Raw genomic sequence first — 15,818 nt, forward strand, 5'->3', positions numbered from 1 at the left:
TATACCCCACCCTATCCCTCTTTTCTCTCTGCCTCCCTCCCTCCTAACACTGACACTCAGCGGGGCTGCTCCCCATCTCTCTGTGCCTGCAGGCAAACATATGCTGCTCTTCCCGTCAGATTCCGGTGTGTTTGGGAGAGTAGGGATTGTTTAATGTTTATTAATCACCTGTCTGTGGTGGGGAGGGGAGACCCCCCACCCGACACACATTCTCTGGAAGTGATACAGGTATACTACACTACACACAGGAAGTGAGACAGACCCACACACACTGGAAAACATATAGGGGTGTAAAGGAACATGTATACACTTACACCTAGCTATCACCTAGCTAACAGTACACACACACACACACACACATTCTCGCTTGCTCACACAGTATTATGGTGTTGATGCTCTGAATCTGGTCCAGTGTACAGAAGAATAAAAAGTTGATATTGATACACTTGAATCACCCAATTAACTATTTTTTGCCATTAAGTATTTTCACATATTTACTTTCTTTCCAATGCATGTTTCATGATCAAATGAAGGTTCACTATGACCAAAGGTCAGTGGACACGCTCCCATTCATCTCTAATGCCCTTTGTTCTCCATCGAAATTAATTCTCCAACTACACGGACATTCTCTTGTATGGTTAATCCAATTGTATGGTTCCAATGTTGTGGCACTGGCAAGTTCATATTTCAAGTTTTAGAATGATGATCCCCTAAATAGTTTGAGACCAGTGAGGAAGAACTTGAATTTTGGAATGAATTGGAACAACAAATTGAGGCAGGCCTAAACACCCAACATCCTATATACCAGAAATAGGAACACAGAACGTGGTTATGCCCCATTTTATAATTTGTTGTACGTCACACAAAAATAGCCCATCTAAACGCTCATATCACACAATTTTTGATATTTTGTGTGCGCAAATTTTCACCAGTACGACATGCCCAAAATAGCAAAACCAGGTTGAAAGAGGTTAATGGTCTTATAGCAAATCACATGCATTGATATGGAGTTGGTGGCCACTTTGCAACCGTAACATTCTGCACTATTCTGAAATGGATTTTCACTCCAGTAGCCTGAACAACACTGCTGCAATTTACTTTAGCACGAGCACGTGGGCTACGCACATTATTCTGATCAACTAAAACTGTATTTTGAAAGTATAGCTTTCCAAAAAAAATAAAAACTCAAATCAGTTGGGGAAAAAACAAAACCACATTTTCAGGACTGGAATAAAAGTATTATCATCCTGACCTGCACAAACCTTTGCAGTGTACATGCACAATATACACACACATACAAACACAAATGACAACACAGCTGAGGGCTGGCTGGGGTCTATGCAGAGATGAGCAGACTCCTTGTAGACAGCTAGAACACATTAGAGGACCACAGGCTTGTATATCAACAGGGTCACTTTTTATTGAAACATAAAGAGCAAGAAGGTCAATGGTACGAAAGAAACAAGGGTTTGAGGGGTCTGTAGTTGAATAGGAATCGGTCACTTGGCGCCGAGGGTGATCTTCTCCAGGTCGTGGATGCCGTCCTTGTCTATCAAACGCACTTGGAAGGAGGGAAGGTTCAAGATGAAGCGCTTGTTGAGCTGGAAGGGAGAGAGAATATGATGAAGAGATGTCAGAATAGTGGATTAATGACTGTCAAAGCATTAAGTCATCATTTGATGATTCATTGATTCATTTGATGGGGATGTGCCCCCACACGCACACTTTTGACATCTCAGAGAGAGTGCCTTGTTAAAATGAGCAGAGGAGAAAACAGGAAGCTAAGTGAGCAAGCAGCATAGACATTCACAAACCAACTTTTAATTAACAAACAATTCAAACGTACTTGATCCGCACACTTCTTCACCAGATCCACCGCTTCATCACGTGTCAGATCTATAAGGAGATAAAATAAGAATGTGTGCGCAAAGCAATGAACAGAAAATAAGACAATGGAAATTATGCATTACAAACACCAAAAATAATAAAGAAAAAGGAGTCTGCAAGGGTTATGTAGAACATGTAAGTATGTGGGAGGGTTGTAGATTCTTAAATTGTCCCCCATGAATGGCCAGCAAGAGATGTTGTTACGATACTGCTTTGTGTTTAATCTCACCCATCTGTATTATAAACACATGAAGCGGGGTAAAGCCAAATGTGTCCCAAATGCATTTTTATCACATCAGCAATAGCAGATCATCATCCATTACATATACATTGTTCAAAAGGCAAAGATGATACACGAGGTTCCTAAGGAGTAATGTATATGATTCTATAGCATCACAGCGTGTCCGTCTGTCTGCTGGCCTTCCTGTCACTCTCCACTGGGTCATATCAAGGCAGATATGCCTAGCAAATGGATGGCCTAGTGGTTAGAGAGATGACAACCTAGTGGCAAGATCTCTGCAGTACTCAGTGTGTCAACAGCCACTAGCTAACATTGTCCTCCTGTCACAATGTCCTTGCATTTTTGAGCTACTGAAACCTGTCAGATGTTACTCAAACTGATTTAAGATCAACAAGAATTTGTGATATTCACTGTGAGTGTTTTGTCAGATTCCAATAAACATCTTGAACATAATTTGCAAATGTCGATGCCCAATACAATTCTACTAATATAGTACTGAAGATTCAAATAGTTTGTCAATAGTGATCATGCAGGCTTCCACTGTTTCCTTTCCATTTTCCCCAATTGACTTATTACTGCAATGTAAGTTTGGTGTCGAGTTTGGTGCACTGAAAGTCTTTCAGTGCATCAGTAATGAAGCGTTAGTTCTAATGGTCCTCGGAATGAGGGTCTGACATATAAAGCAACCACTTTATCCATTGGTCAATGTTTGTTTGTTTATGTATTTATTAATTTGACAGGGACAATGCTCATTAATCAACACGTCAGTTTTCACATCCATGTAAATGGGCAGAAGCTAATCTCCATCTGTAGTCCCTGAGCAGGCTCTTAAAAATGATACAACTATTCATACAAAAACACATACAATGTAAAAATAGAATTCCTAAATACTGTATCTCATATACAGCATCAGCTTGATAAAATAACTGAGCACAGTGAGCGGTGTTACTTTTAGGACAATTAGAACAAGGAAAAGAAAGAAATTAGTCCTTAGCAATCGCCATTGATTGATGAACATTGTTATATATACTGTATATCTGTGAGTGGTCATTGTTGGCACAAGAGTAACGTTTTCTGGTTGCTTTGACCCTATACAGAATGGTAGACTCCAAAATACAATGCCACAAGGGCAGCATTTCCTACAGGCAATGCATTTATCAGCGAGACTTGTGGATTGTAACTCATGGAATAGAAAATGTAGGTTTCCATTAGCAGGTAAAATAGAAAACATTTTCACAGGTTACTTTGAAGGATGTGTAGGTTCAATTCATAAGTGACCTACATTTAGTATCTTGAGGCTGGTAAGAAAAACATCTCCTCCTGACTGCAGTGCACATAACTTAACATTCAGCGATGTGCAACTAATCTTAGCATAGCAGGTTGCTTACTCATTCTATACATTTTTTTGAACTAAAACTAAATGCCTAAAATGTGCACGTATGAAGCATTTCATGCATTTACTGACCTGGTTTGTAGAATTGATCAAGGATGGAGAGAGTCAGGTGTGCTCCGTAGCCATGAGCAGCGAAGGGGGCTTTGGCCATCGCAGCCAAATAGTCCATGTAGAAGAGACCTGGACCATCTGCCTCGTCATAGCCCGCCAGCAACAGGTTCACATGGTATGGAGTCTGGACAACAAGAGATGGGGTTCAAATAGAGAAGGTGGGACAGTGGGATTAGAACAGCAAGTAGAGGCTGTTTGTTCACACAGTACATTTTCAGTACATGTTAATTTAACTATGAGGGTGTACAAACGGAACCTAATTGACCCCTAAGTGTCCACAGTAAAGGCAAATTTGGTTCCATTTGTACACTCTTGGTCTTGAGTTAATTTAAAACAGAGGATTACTGTGCATATGAACAGTTCTGAAAACTTTTCAACTTGGGATCCAAACTGATTAAATTCTACCTCATATGCTGCTGGGATACAATCTCACTAAAAACATTTTGCAACCAGAAACAGGCCCACAAGTGTCATTTTGGTTCTGAACCACAGCTGTTTAAGAAACGTAGATGAAAATAAATTATTCTGCCATGACTCTACTGATATTATGATACTTGAGACTTATCAGCTGCCTAATTTAGGAACAAATTAAAAGTGAGATTATGCCTTCATTCTTTAACCACTGGCATCAATATCAAGACAATACAATCACTGACTTGCTTGTCTGACTGCAATCTCTCCTACTGGTGCTATCCAGAACTTACCCTTTTTGCAAATACATTTATATTTTGAGCAATTGTGTCAACACAATATAAGTAACAACTTCGGTGGTTGGAGGTGGTTACTGCCTGCAGCTCAAAACAAAATATCTCCCCTGCCCAAGTGTGTGTTCTTCCTTGGCTCCAGTGCGTGGGAGACCGGTGTTCGAATCCTATTGCCCAGCTGGCTGTAAGGCCCATACAAAGTTTACAAGTAAAGTGCTACTAATAATGATCGGTTTTGCGTCATTTTGAATGAGAGTTACAGCATAAAGTGCAACACGACGAGTACATAAAGGAAAAGTCAAAGAGAGCGACAGAGCACTGCAGCGAGGTGTGTGTGTGTGTGTGTGAAGCAAGTCAATAGGACAGGAGGTAGGGAGTGAGGGGAAAGGTGAAGGGGTGTCAGGGAGGACAGAGGAGGTAGCGTGGAGTGTCACTGGCAGTGTGACATCTGTTGGGAGTCAGCAGCACCCCTGTGGCTCTCGCCATCACCCCTGCCGCCTCATCTCCTCTCCTCATCTCTACATTCCGTCTTCCCATCACCCCCCCCCCCCTCATCACCACCCTGTGCCCGGGAGTGGCGCCAGCACTCATTAAAAACTTCTAAAGTCTTTTCTCTTACCACCATCCCCCCTCAATATTTTATATTACATCTTTTATGCTTCCAGCTTCTTCATTACTCTCCCCCCCTCTCTCTCTCCCTAGAACACACATTTTGCTAGATTTTAGCCGCTTTTCTTGTCTGATCAGAAGTCTTTTTTTAAATTAAAATGGGCGGGGGGGGGGGGGGGGGGGGGTCCCAATGGCCTGAGTTATGGATACAGGTGTAATGGGTGCTATGAAATCCAAACGGATAAAGTTGATGAGTCATTAATCTAAATTATAGCGGTGTCCTGCCTGTGAAAGCAAAAAAATCAATAAAAAATACACTAGTGGCTTCAACATCACCTGAGAATGTGATCAGAGTCACCTACACTCCTACAGTGATCACACAGTGAACACCTGCCCTCGCACTTCAATTTGTGGATTGGTCGACCTGCTTATTTTTTGTGACTTGTGTTAGTTAAAGAGGTTTGCCCCAAGGGGTATGTTGACTGTTATGCTCCCTGGGGTTCAGGATTAAACGTGTGTGTGTGTGTGTGTGTGTGTGTGTGTGTGTGTAAGTAAGTACGTGCGTGTGCCAACGAAGCATGTGTGCATCCATGAGAAACAGAAACAGTCTGTAACTGTATACGAGGGAGCAAAATGGGTGTGAATCTCAGTGTGACTGTGACTGCGTGTGTCAGACTCGAGGGCCAACACCATAACCCCTTGGTGTGCCTGAGAAGGCCCTGGTGGCATCACCCCCACCCACCAGACACCTGTCTCATTGGTAACAATGTAACAATAATACAGACTTGGCATCAAAATAACCTTCCCCGCATCCCTTCCCATGTCACCTCAGAGGGTAAAGAGCAGCTTGTTAACCCAGCCACCTGAACTCACGCTCGGCACAAAACAATAGACATCTTTTTTTTCTTCCTTCTTGCTGCAACCGTGTGCCGTAGTCAAACAATGGGTTCTTATAACAGCAAACAGAATGTTTGCCGTTATAATATATGTTGAAATCTTCTGCCTGCAATGACATGCCAAAAATATGGATGCCAGGTTTAAAGTGGCTTAAAAATGTCACGGAGGATGTACTCAGGCAGTAACTGCTATTTGGCATTGTAATTGCATTGTTTCTTTAGCAGTAGTACTTTGTGACAAAGAGCTATACAAAAAGAAGGTAATGAGTTTAAAACCACAGCAAGCTTAATCCCAAAACCCTTTCCCTCTTCTCTAACACGTTCCAGTGCTCCCTCCTATCCCTTCCTTCTTCCCCTGCCCTCCCCACTCATTTTGCTCCCTGCCCCAGGACATGTTCTCTTTATTGGCATTTCTCCCCAATCTGCTGTATTAATTGTTCATCTGTGCTGGAGCAGGGGAGTAGTGCGCAATATGGCACTAGTAATTATTTGTGCCCACTGTGTGCCCCATTCTCAAAAATATTGAAATATATAAATAATAACAATTGTGATGTGCCAGTCAGTGCAATGCAGCCTGCTTCATAGGCAAACTGGCAGATCTGTCTACGAAGGGAACAATCTGTCCCTTATTGCAAATAAATAAATATATAACAAGAGGACTGGTTCTATCCTGCACTTTGTGAAACAAAATCTAGTTCTAGGGATCCTGCTTTAAAACAAAGCAGCTCACAACACAGCTTTGCATTATTATTTTTTAATATATAATTATTGTAAAATGTCAGTGTATTTGTCTATTTGTGTCTGCCAGACATTTTGAGTAACATCCTATGGTTGAGATGGACATCAGTTAATCTCTATACTAATCTGTTCACACAATGTGCAATGTATAGCAGAGAATGAGGCATTAAAACTGCAGATATGGATACAGCAGATAGCAGGTACTACCCACTGACTAAAACTTTGAGTGTTGAACTCACTGTCTCCACAGTGTGGATTTCATGTGCACCGTTACAGAAATTCATGCAGCACAGTTGGGGCCTCGGGTAATTGTGCTAGCTGCCTGCATTTTCTTCCTCTATGTCTTTCTTTCACTGCATCTCTTTCTTTCTCTGCACATCTCTGCGAAGCTGGGCGTATATGCAGTACTCCTGAGGTTAGTAAAGGCCCAGTTGTTGTTTTGGATGGCAGGCTGTTAGGTACACCGTTGTATGCGATAGCTACGCTCGCGTGCTCTGCAAAGCGCCATGCTTCGCTGTATAAGCGAACCACACCTCCCCGAGGCCTCCAGCCACCGGGGATCACATCCTCTCTGATTAAAGGACCAGTCAGTAATTTATCCTGCAGGAATATCCTGTCAGATTTAAATAAATACCAACTGATTATTTCATAAGCCAGGGTTCGAAGCCCGGGGGTCAGAATGGAGATGATGTTTGGTGTCGAGGGGTGTGTGTGTGCACGTGTTGGTATAAAATATTTTAAACTATGTGGAAAAATAGGCAGAATAAATACATATTATTAGCTTCGGGAAAATAAATGGGTTGAAAATGTATAGATAACACACTCTGCTTCAAACGAGCTAAACAGACAAAACAATTTGTTAACCATTGGTGTCACAGAGCATCAGTCTGGTGCACATTTCATGTGCACCTGTTAGGAGTTGTACTTTACGCAAGGTGAGAGACTACCACCAGCCACAAAAAAATAAACAATGCATGTAAATTCTGGGCTGGCTGCAGTTGCTTAGGTTTAGCAGTTAAACAGCCATACATCTCAAGAGCGATGGTGTCTGGTAAAATTTGAAATTAAAAGGGATGCTCGTCTCTAGCCAAGGAAGTGCCCTGTCTCACAAGTAGTCATCTCTGTGTCCTAATGCTGTGTTCACACTAACGGCTCAGAGTCACCCTTTAAAGTTTAAAGGGTTAGTTCAGATTTTTGGACTCAATACTTGCCATTAATAGGAAATACTTGCATTAATAGTGTTTGCAAAGATATGAATTGATTCTCAGAGTCCAGTGGTGGGAGTTCTCGTCATGTTTTGGTGAATATTAAGTAGTTCCGGTAATTTTGTAAGGTCTGGGGGCCACGCATTAAAAATAAATTAATCCACAAAACTAGCGTCATTTGTATTGTTGACCTATTTCTACCATAGCGCAACTTTCGTTCAACTTAGAACCCTCTGTCATATGGAACATGTTTTTGTGTCAAGTGTCACTACGCCAACAGCAGCACAAAACCATAGTTCCAGGAAGAAATTGTGGGGAGAAAGGAGAGTGGAAATGATGATATAAATACATGAGATTGACACTTCACTCAGATCACTGCGATGAAAAATGTCTAGTCTAGTCTTTTGAATACAGCCTAGCCTCGGAAACCCAGCAGTTTTTATTTCCAGGGAGAGAAAAAAAAAGTCTGGGGCTGAGTCCACTTCAAACAGTAGCGCAAACGTTGCTCTCTCTATGCTGATTACAGATCGTCTGCACCTTTGTTTAATTGACGCACACACGTATTCCTCTCTCTCTCTCTATCGCTCTAATTAATTAGTCTCATGCGTCTAGTTTCTCCCGGCGGATCCTGCCGGGAGCAGCCTATGCCATAGAAAGCATAGGTGAGTTCCAGTCTATACAGCCACAGGTTTTCATAGCTTCATGTCGCTGGCTGCCAGTGAAAATGGCTTGTAGCATGTTGGTCTGTCGCTGCTAGTGTGAACTCAGCATTAGCTACTGTAAACCAAGAAGGATGCTTGCCTTACACCTACACAATAAACCTGAAGACCAGATGTGAATTAAACCATGTCCATCTTTGCTGCCTTGCCTCTACCTCTGAGCTTGTACAGAACGATCTGACCTCAGTGACAGATCATCACAGATAGGAACTTTACCAGAAGATTTTAGCTTTACATTAGAGTGCAAGGATCCCAATATAGGGTACAGAACGTGTTCTACCCGAGACAAAGCTGTTCTGCTTGTGCGGGGGAAACAAACAAACAAACATACTAAACCCATCTTTGTACTACATCATTTGTAAATGTCTATACTCGGGGGAGTTGGTGAATATGAAATGGAGAGCATAGCTTGAGGTAGGTGTGGGATGCTGCAGTGAAACCGATACGATTGCTAAACACTCCTGAGGACCCAGCACAAGTGTTAAGTTCTATACACAGATACCAAGAAACTCTACCGTGAGGCACAAAAGACTGAACGAACAGTACATTTACAGCTCATGGCGAGGAATGAATTTCGAAATGTTAAAAAAAAAAACTTTACCCACCGCTCCTGCACTACCCACATCCTTGACTGAATAATATAGTGAGGTCCTAGAGTCCTCACACACACACACGTAACACACACACTTCTGTGTGTGTGTGTGTGTGTGTGTGTGTGTGTGTGTAGACTCCTGCTCTCTCTCACACTCCATCTGTGCCATGTTGTCTATTGGGCCCGGTTATGCCCCTGTGGGACTGCCCCCCACTGCCTCTATCCCCCCTGCCCCCCCCCCCACCCCCCTCCTTCCCCACCTCCTCCTCTGCGTCCCACATTCCCTTCTCAGCCACACTAATTGTTTTTTGTAATTATTTTCACCCTTCTGCTATTGTGACAGGCAGCCGCTGCACTCTTCGTAACAGATTAGCTCACCACACTAGAGATATAACGTATGGTGAAGATAGTTACCAAAAAGAAGACTTGACCCCTGTGATGAGACACAACCCATCAAAATGCTTACATGTAGCCTACACATGAACCACTAAATAACAAGTGTTGCATAACATGAGCAAATCAATACATTACAGATATCCAAATTGTAAACAATATAACTGTAGCCCGTTTTGTTAAAATATATGATTTAACCAAATACACTTTAGAGAGCAGGTTTAAATTGCCAGGTTTTACTAGACACAAGTTTGTGTACCTAAGCCACCAATATATTTCCCATAGCGTTTTGTGGTACTGCCTCATTAACATTTCCTTACACCTGGTCTAGTATACTGTGGCCTAAAACTGTGGTGCTGTGACAACGCCCCTAGCCTCCAACACACAGACATACCCAGGGGAGGTGGTGGTTTGGCATCACAGCGAGTGTTACAGGAGCAGGTGTTGTCTACCCTTGAGACATCGGTGATAGCCAAGTCACCAAAAATCACAACAAATTGACAAATGTACTTGGCTCCGTCAAAATAGACGTGTGAAAAACCTTTATATGGGGTGTAATTCCAGTGCTTGCTTATGGTACAACTTGGTCTGACCAGCCAAATGTATTTGGAGCTCCAAATCCAAAGCCATGATCGATTAACTAGCGGACAATCTCCAGTCTCTCTAGTCCTACCCATCCCATCCCCATTTGCTCAATGCTCACAGTACACAGGCCTACTAAGCATTATGTTAGAAGATGCAGTCAGAGACTGCAGGGTGTTGGTTTGACTATGGTAGTAGGTTAGATGGATTTTAAAATATATATATTTAATTTCAGATAAGTCAGTGTAGAGAGACAGGAAAAAGATAAGAGGGCAGAGCGGGAAGAGACAAGGCAAGACGGAGAACATGGTCTGCTTGAGCCACCGGGCACACCTTAGAATTCTATGAATGAAATCAATATGTTGCATTGTGCTGGTGAGAGACTACATACAGGAGTCGATTCAGACTTGTTAAGTAGTCGTCGTTGACCGTAGTCTATCTAGGGAGTAGGGACGAGTGTTAGGAATAGGAATGATTAAGAAAAGATGAGAGCCTATTGCCTAACAGGAAGATTGAGTCTTTGACTGTCCAGGCATCCAATGCATCAGCAGCATCACTCACTCACGTTTACTAGTTGAAAATTGAAATTAATCTCTCAAGAGGCAGTGCCACTGCCTTAAACGCAAGAAGAAAGGGGAGTAGCCAATTTTGTACTGAATGGGTTCCCAGATTGAGTTAAAACTTGCTTCACCACAGAATAGAACTATATGCAGGGCAGGCTTCCGGGTTAACACATCCTTAGCATCCCGTGGTTTTGATTCCCAGGACGTCCTTAGCATAATTATAGCTAAGCTATTTGTGCCAATAACACAACGTTCATTTTGAACATTGCACGTTCCAATCTGAGTGCAATAGCTATGGAGATGATATCCAAAGCACCCCTCCGCTCATAAAATGCAAAGTCCTTTATAACTTTGCAGCTGTGCCTGTGAGCCCAGTCTGCCTGTGCTCTCAGTGGCACCCAGCGGTTACCAATCCCATAGCCTGCAGGGACTGTAACCATGACCACACACACGCAGCCCATAGGCCGTGGACGCACGTGTGCAGTAATTTACAGATCCTATAGCCCGCAGGGAACATAACCTTGGCAACAGAGCCCAAAGCCCATTGGGCCCGTGTGGAAGTTCAGATCAATTGCTCACTCCACTGAGGAGAAAAATGTGTATCAGACAGACAGAATGACAGATATTAATAAATAAATTAATAGTAGGATGATGCTCAAGATAGAAATTTAACTTTTAATGAGCAATATTATGTCCCCTCTATCTGCTCAGTTTTCTGTCTCTCCTTATCTCCTTTAGCCCAACCCATATATCGATCAGCCATTATTTGACTTTTTGACGACATCTGTGTCTGCAATTATGCAGTCAATGTTTTGGCCATGTTATACTAGCTTTTTTTCTTTCTTTCAACAATATACTGTATGCCAGGTTTGAGATTTATCATATATAGAGCTTAAACCTGTCTGTGCCAATATGTGAAATCTTGACTTTTGTTGATTTTTTATATATATATATATATAATTTTTATCCCACGATTTTGTAACCCATTTTACACCCCTGTGTCAATTATCTAATGTGATCCTGGGCTCTACACACCCTCCACCAAACTAGTCCCCATATATGGGGGACATGGGGAGAGCAACGGACTGTCCAAGTTGCTCCTTTACACCTGACAGGGGGGAGTTTCCCTGGTTGGACGTAGCGCGTGGAAGGAACACGTTATTCCAACCAGTTCCTTTCCCCTCCATCAGGCGCCCTGGCTGGCCAGGGGGAGGCAGTTTAGAGACCAGGATTACTGCATGTTTTTTATGAGGGTATGAGGGTACCTACCCTAGGGGACACAGGGAGAACATGCAAACTCCACACAGAAAGGCCAGACAGAATGATTTCTATTAATCCGGAATAAATATTCCCCATATGTTAGCTGCTATTATCTTCCCGTCGCTAGGCAACACTTGCTTCCATGGTGTGCGTCATCGAAATCCAAAGAAGGTGATCGACTGTGGCGTGTGTTCACGGGGTATTCTTCGCTGCCTTTTTCGTGCATTCTGTTGGCACTGGCTCCAGAGCGCCGGAGTCAATGGTGGCATGGAATCGATTAACTCATTGACTGCCATTGATGCATGCATATGTATCATATCATTTCAAATTAATGCGCAGACCGCTCAAAAACACTGGCAGTGGCTGAAGACTGTTCTAGAGAAACGGTCAATAAACAAGGTAACTCAAATTAGATTAAGTTTGTGTGTGTATTTTATACTTGTTTGCATGTTCATTGTATAATTAACGTTAAATGTTCTTTTTATATACTATACATTCAAACATGGTAAAAATCGGGGACTCTGATAATATGACCCAAAAATCTGGCATCGGTCAGACTTTCTTAATAAACCAGTAAATGTCAAAAATAGGGTGGGGGGGGGGGAGACGATGAAGATGGATAAGAAATGAAGAATTATGGGTTTTTGTACAGATCGGGTGAGTTACCCTGCTTCGAAGGTAGTCTGCCAGGTTCTTCCGTGTGAAATTTGCAGCTGCTGCTGGACTGAGTTCATAACCTACAATGTAATTGGAAAGAATAGAAACATAGAAATCAGTGCAAAAGTCGATTTTTAACTTAAACTTTCCACAAAATGTTCCGGAATAAACAATGTCCATGATATGGAGTTTGTCATCAAAAGTGGAAAATATCGCAGGACCATGAATGAATTTTAACATTTTCCTTTTCTGAACCGTCCATTGTCAGCCTGCCCTGTACATTAACCACTGAAACCCTATATACTTTGTTGCCCCCCCACCCCCCCCATCTACACCAAATGTCTTCACCGAAATAAAGCTGTTCTACCAGCTCACAACCAGAAGCAATATTCGACATTAGACAGCTTGTAGATCTGCTATTTTTTACGTATGTTTGTGTTATTATGACATAGCCAGGATTGGGGGTACAGTAGTGTTCATGTAGTTAAAGCCTAAATAATTTGTTGTTGTAGACTGGATTTCTCATCACAAATAACTTACTTGCTAAAAAAGGGCTAATTAAAAAATGAGATGCATCGACTTAAATGCTTATCATTAAGTTAATTGCTTAAGCATTAATTAAGCCCAAGTATAAATTAAGCTTAATGACACTAATGGCCTGTGCTCTTCCAGCCAAATGTGTGGAGATACAATACTGAGTTGTCCTACTAGCAGCGCCAGTGTACAAAGTCATTTGGAACTGATCAGTCCAGTGATTTGCGCGCGCACACGCGCGCGCACACACACACGCGCGCACGCACACACGCGCGCACGCACACACACACGCGCGCACGCACGCACGCACGCACGCGCACACACGCACAAGCACGCGCACACACAGTAGAGGGCCTTACCATTTCTGATTTTGTAGAGTTGAATATTCTTCTGGATATATTCTGCAAACTGTACTGTGTCTCCTGCCTCTCCCACGCACAGCAATAGAATCTTCTCACTCAATTTGAACATCTTGTCATGGTCTGAAAAGACAGAACATATATGATTGATTGTGTTGACACTTAAAGGTCTCAGAGGTGCCTACTTTCCCATCGGGCAAGTACAGGTCTAGCCCTAGAATGTCTGTGATCATACATACATTTCATATATTCCTAATAATACACAGCCATAGAACACCCATATCTGCTCCCGGTTTGCATAGAGACATGCGCGGCATAAATGTGATCGACGCTCCGTTTGTACTCTTACTATTAAATAATTCCAAAGACTTATGGTCCTCTACTTTCATATCCATGTGAAAGTTCTGGCACAAAACGTGTATTTAGTCAAATATATCCACTTTTCCACTGCATTCACACGGACACCTTTCACCCCAGGGCGAGGGGCCCGGAATGATCGATGGACTGAATTTACCAAAACTTCCTGTTGTTTACCACAAACGTCATCACCAATTGACCAGGGTAACATAAATGTGTGGGGCACACAATTGGCAGTGCGTTGCGATAGGTGCCACCTGCCAATTGTGTGACCCACACATTTGTGTTACCCTGGTCAATTGGTGATGACGTTTGTGATGATCAGAGGAAGTTTGATAAATTCAGTCCAGCTGTAATTCCGAGCCCCTCAGCCCGGAGTGAATGTTTTCTGTGTGAACTTCGTGAAAAAGTGTAGATATTTGACACGTTTTGTGCCAGAACTTTCACATGGATATGAAAGTAGAGGATCATATCTTACTCCAAGTCTTTGGAATTATTTAATGGGCGAGTACAAATGGAGTGCCGATCACATTTATGCCGTGCATGCCGTGCCACTAACTGGAAGCAGGCACGGGTGTTCTATGGCTCTGTATTATGGAATATATGATAAAATACCTAACATCAGAGACATTCTAGGGCTAGTACAGGTCATGTTCTACTTGCCCAAAGGTCATGCCCACTTGCCTGAAAATTAAATAGTCCAACATCCATTATATAGTTTTTCTATAACCTTTCTAGGACTGTGTGATAAACTGCCAACTGTCTTACCTCAATTTGTATGACAATTACAAATACCGGTACGTACATATCTATGAAAATCTATTGGTTCACACTTGCTATTTTATATTTTTAGCAACAGTGAAAACAGCACATTATAGGTAAACTGTGCTCTTATTTTACATTCTATAGAACAGAAGACAGATCGCTCTGGACAGGTTCAGGTGTTAAAAAATATCTCGTGTTAACTTGTGTTTATAGGTTGCATCCACTTGCCGGTTGGGCAACCTGAAAGCAAACTCCACCTGCCCGAATGTTTTATTTACCCTAGTGTCAACGCCTGCCATTATCATTACATGGAAGGAACTGTAAATAGTCATAGGCACTCAGCAAGTCCTAAAATACTGTAAGTGATCTAAGAAAAATCTGAGTGAGAGTGACTGAGTGAGTGAGTCTGCAGTTCTGAATGAAATGGAGTTTATTTCACAGTTTTGGAGGAGGAAGAAGAGTTCAGGACAGGTTACAGACAGTTACACACGTTTATATTTAGATTGGACTTGTTAGATCTGATGTCATGTGAACTGAAGATAAGTCAAATAAGACATATTCGTTTTCACTTCTCTCACAAACGCCTGCTAAGCTAACGTTAGCTCTTTATCTGGTGCATCGTGTTTTAATCAGCCAGACACTAAAAATAAACAGTAAACACCACAGTGATTTAAAAGAACGAACACTCACGTCACGTGTAATAACAGAATGACTAATGAGCAGCACACCATTCGATATCCAAAATATCACTACTTTAAAAATATCAGGGCATGAAATATCTTATCTACACTGACACATAAACTAGTTTGCTTACCCTTTGTTCAACACACGTTATCATACTAGACAGTTGGATTGAAACAGCCATTTATAAACAATAAATCAGATGTGTGTGCTCGGTTAGCCCCCGGTGCACTAGCGGCTAAGCTAACACGTCACATTACATTTACACACCGTTTTTCATCTGGAGGATGCTGTGGGCGCAGATCGTGTCGGCTGCTACCAGGATGAAGTCCGGACCTTGGATCCCGATCAAATACTCCATTATTCTGCCTGGAGAAGTTTGTTTAATACAAAAAAACCAATGGAATGGCTAAACAAACGGAATCCTCGCTTGTTCAGATTATTACACAGCAAAAGTTGGGGTGAGCGTCGCACCGGTGGTGACGTATCCCGGCGGAAATACAAGTGTTTTCGTCAGTAGTGTGCGACGGACCTCAGAGAGGTTGCCATGTCCGCTTATTATAATATAAGAG

General features: G+C 42.2%; 1 protein-coding gene across 1 annotated transcript; it reads right to left on the reverse strand.

The window, feature by feature from the left end:
* Positions 1-1,395: 1,395 nt before the first annotated feature.
* On the reverse strand, positions 1,396-15,746 carry psmb2 (proteasome 20S subunit beta 2). Its single transcript, XM_079522768.1, has 6 exons — positions 15,517-15,746; positions 13,444-13,566; positions 12,560-12,630; positions 3,594-3,756; positions 1,847-1,896; positions 1,396-1,601 (listed from the first exon to the last, which is right to left on the reverse strand). The coding sequence occupies exons 1-6, from the start codon at positions 15,605-15,607 to the stop codon at positions 1,500-1,502; spliced, it is 600 nt and encodes a 199-aa protein (XP_079378894.1). The 5' UTR covers positions 15,608-15,746; the 3' UTR covers positions 1,396-1,499.
* Positions 15,747-15,818: the final 72 nt, after the last annotated feature.

This window comes from Electrona antarctica (assembly GCF_951216825.1).
Source record: "Electrona antarctica genome assembly, chromosome: 15".
Taxonomy (NCBI): domain Eukaryota; kingdom Metazoa; phylum Chordata; class Actinopteri; order Myctophiformes; family Myctophidae; genus Electrona; species Electrona antarctica.

Excerpts from the sequence above, each read along its gene's own strand:
- psmb2 (XM_079522768.1), bottom strand. The coding sequence starts at position 15,607 with ATGGAGTATTTGATCGGGATCCAAGGTCCGGACTTCATCCTGGTAGCA. Across the intron at positions 13,567-15,516 it reads CATCCTCCAGATGAAAAACG|ACCATGACAAGATGTTCAAA; the intron begins GTGTGTAAATGT and ends CTGTCTTTTCAG. Across the intron at positions 12,631-13,443 it reads ACTCTACAAAATCAGAAATG|GTTATGAACTCAGTCCAGCA; the intron begins GTAAGGCCCTCT and ends ATTACATTGTAG.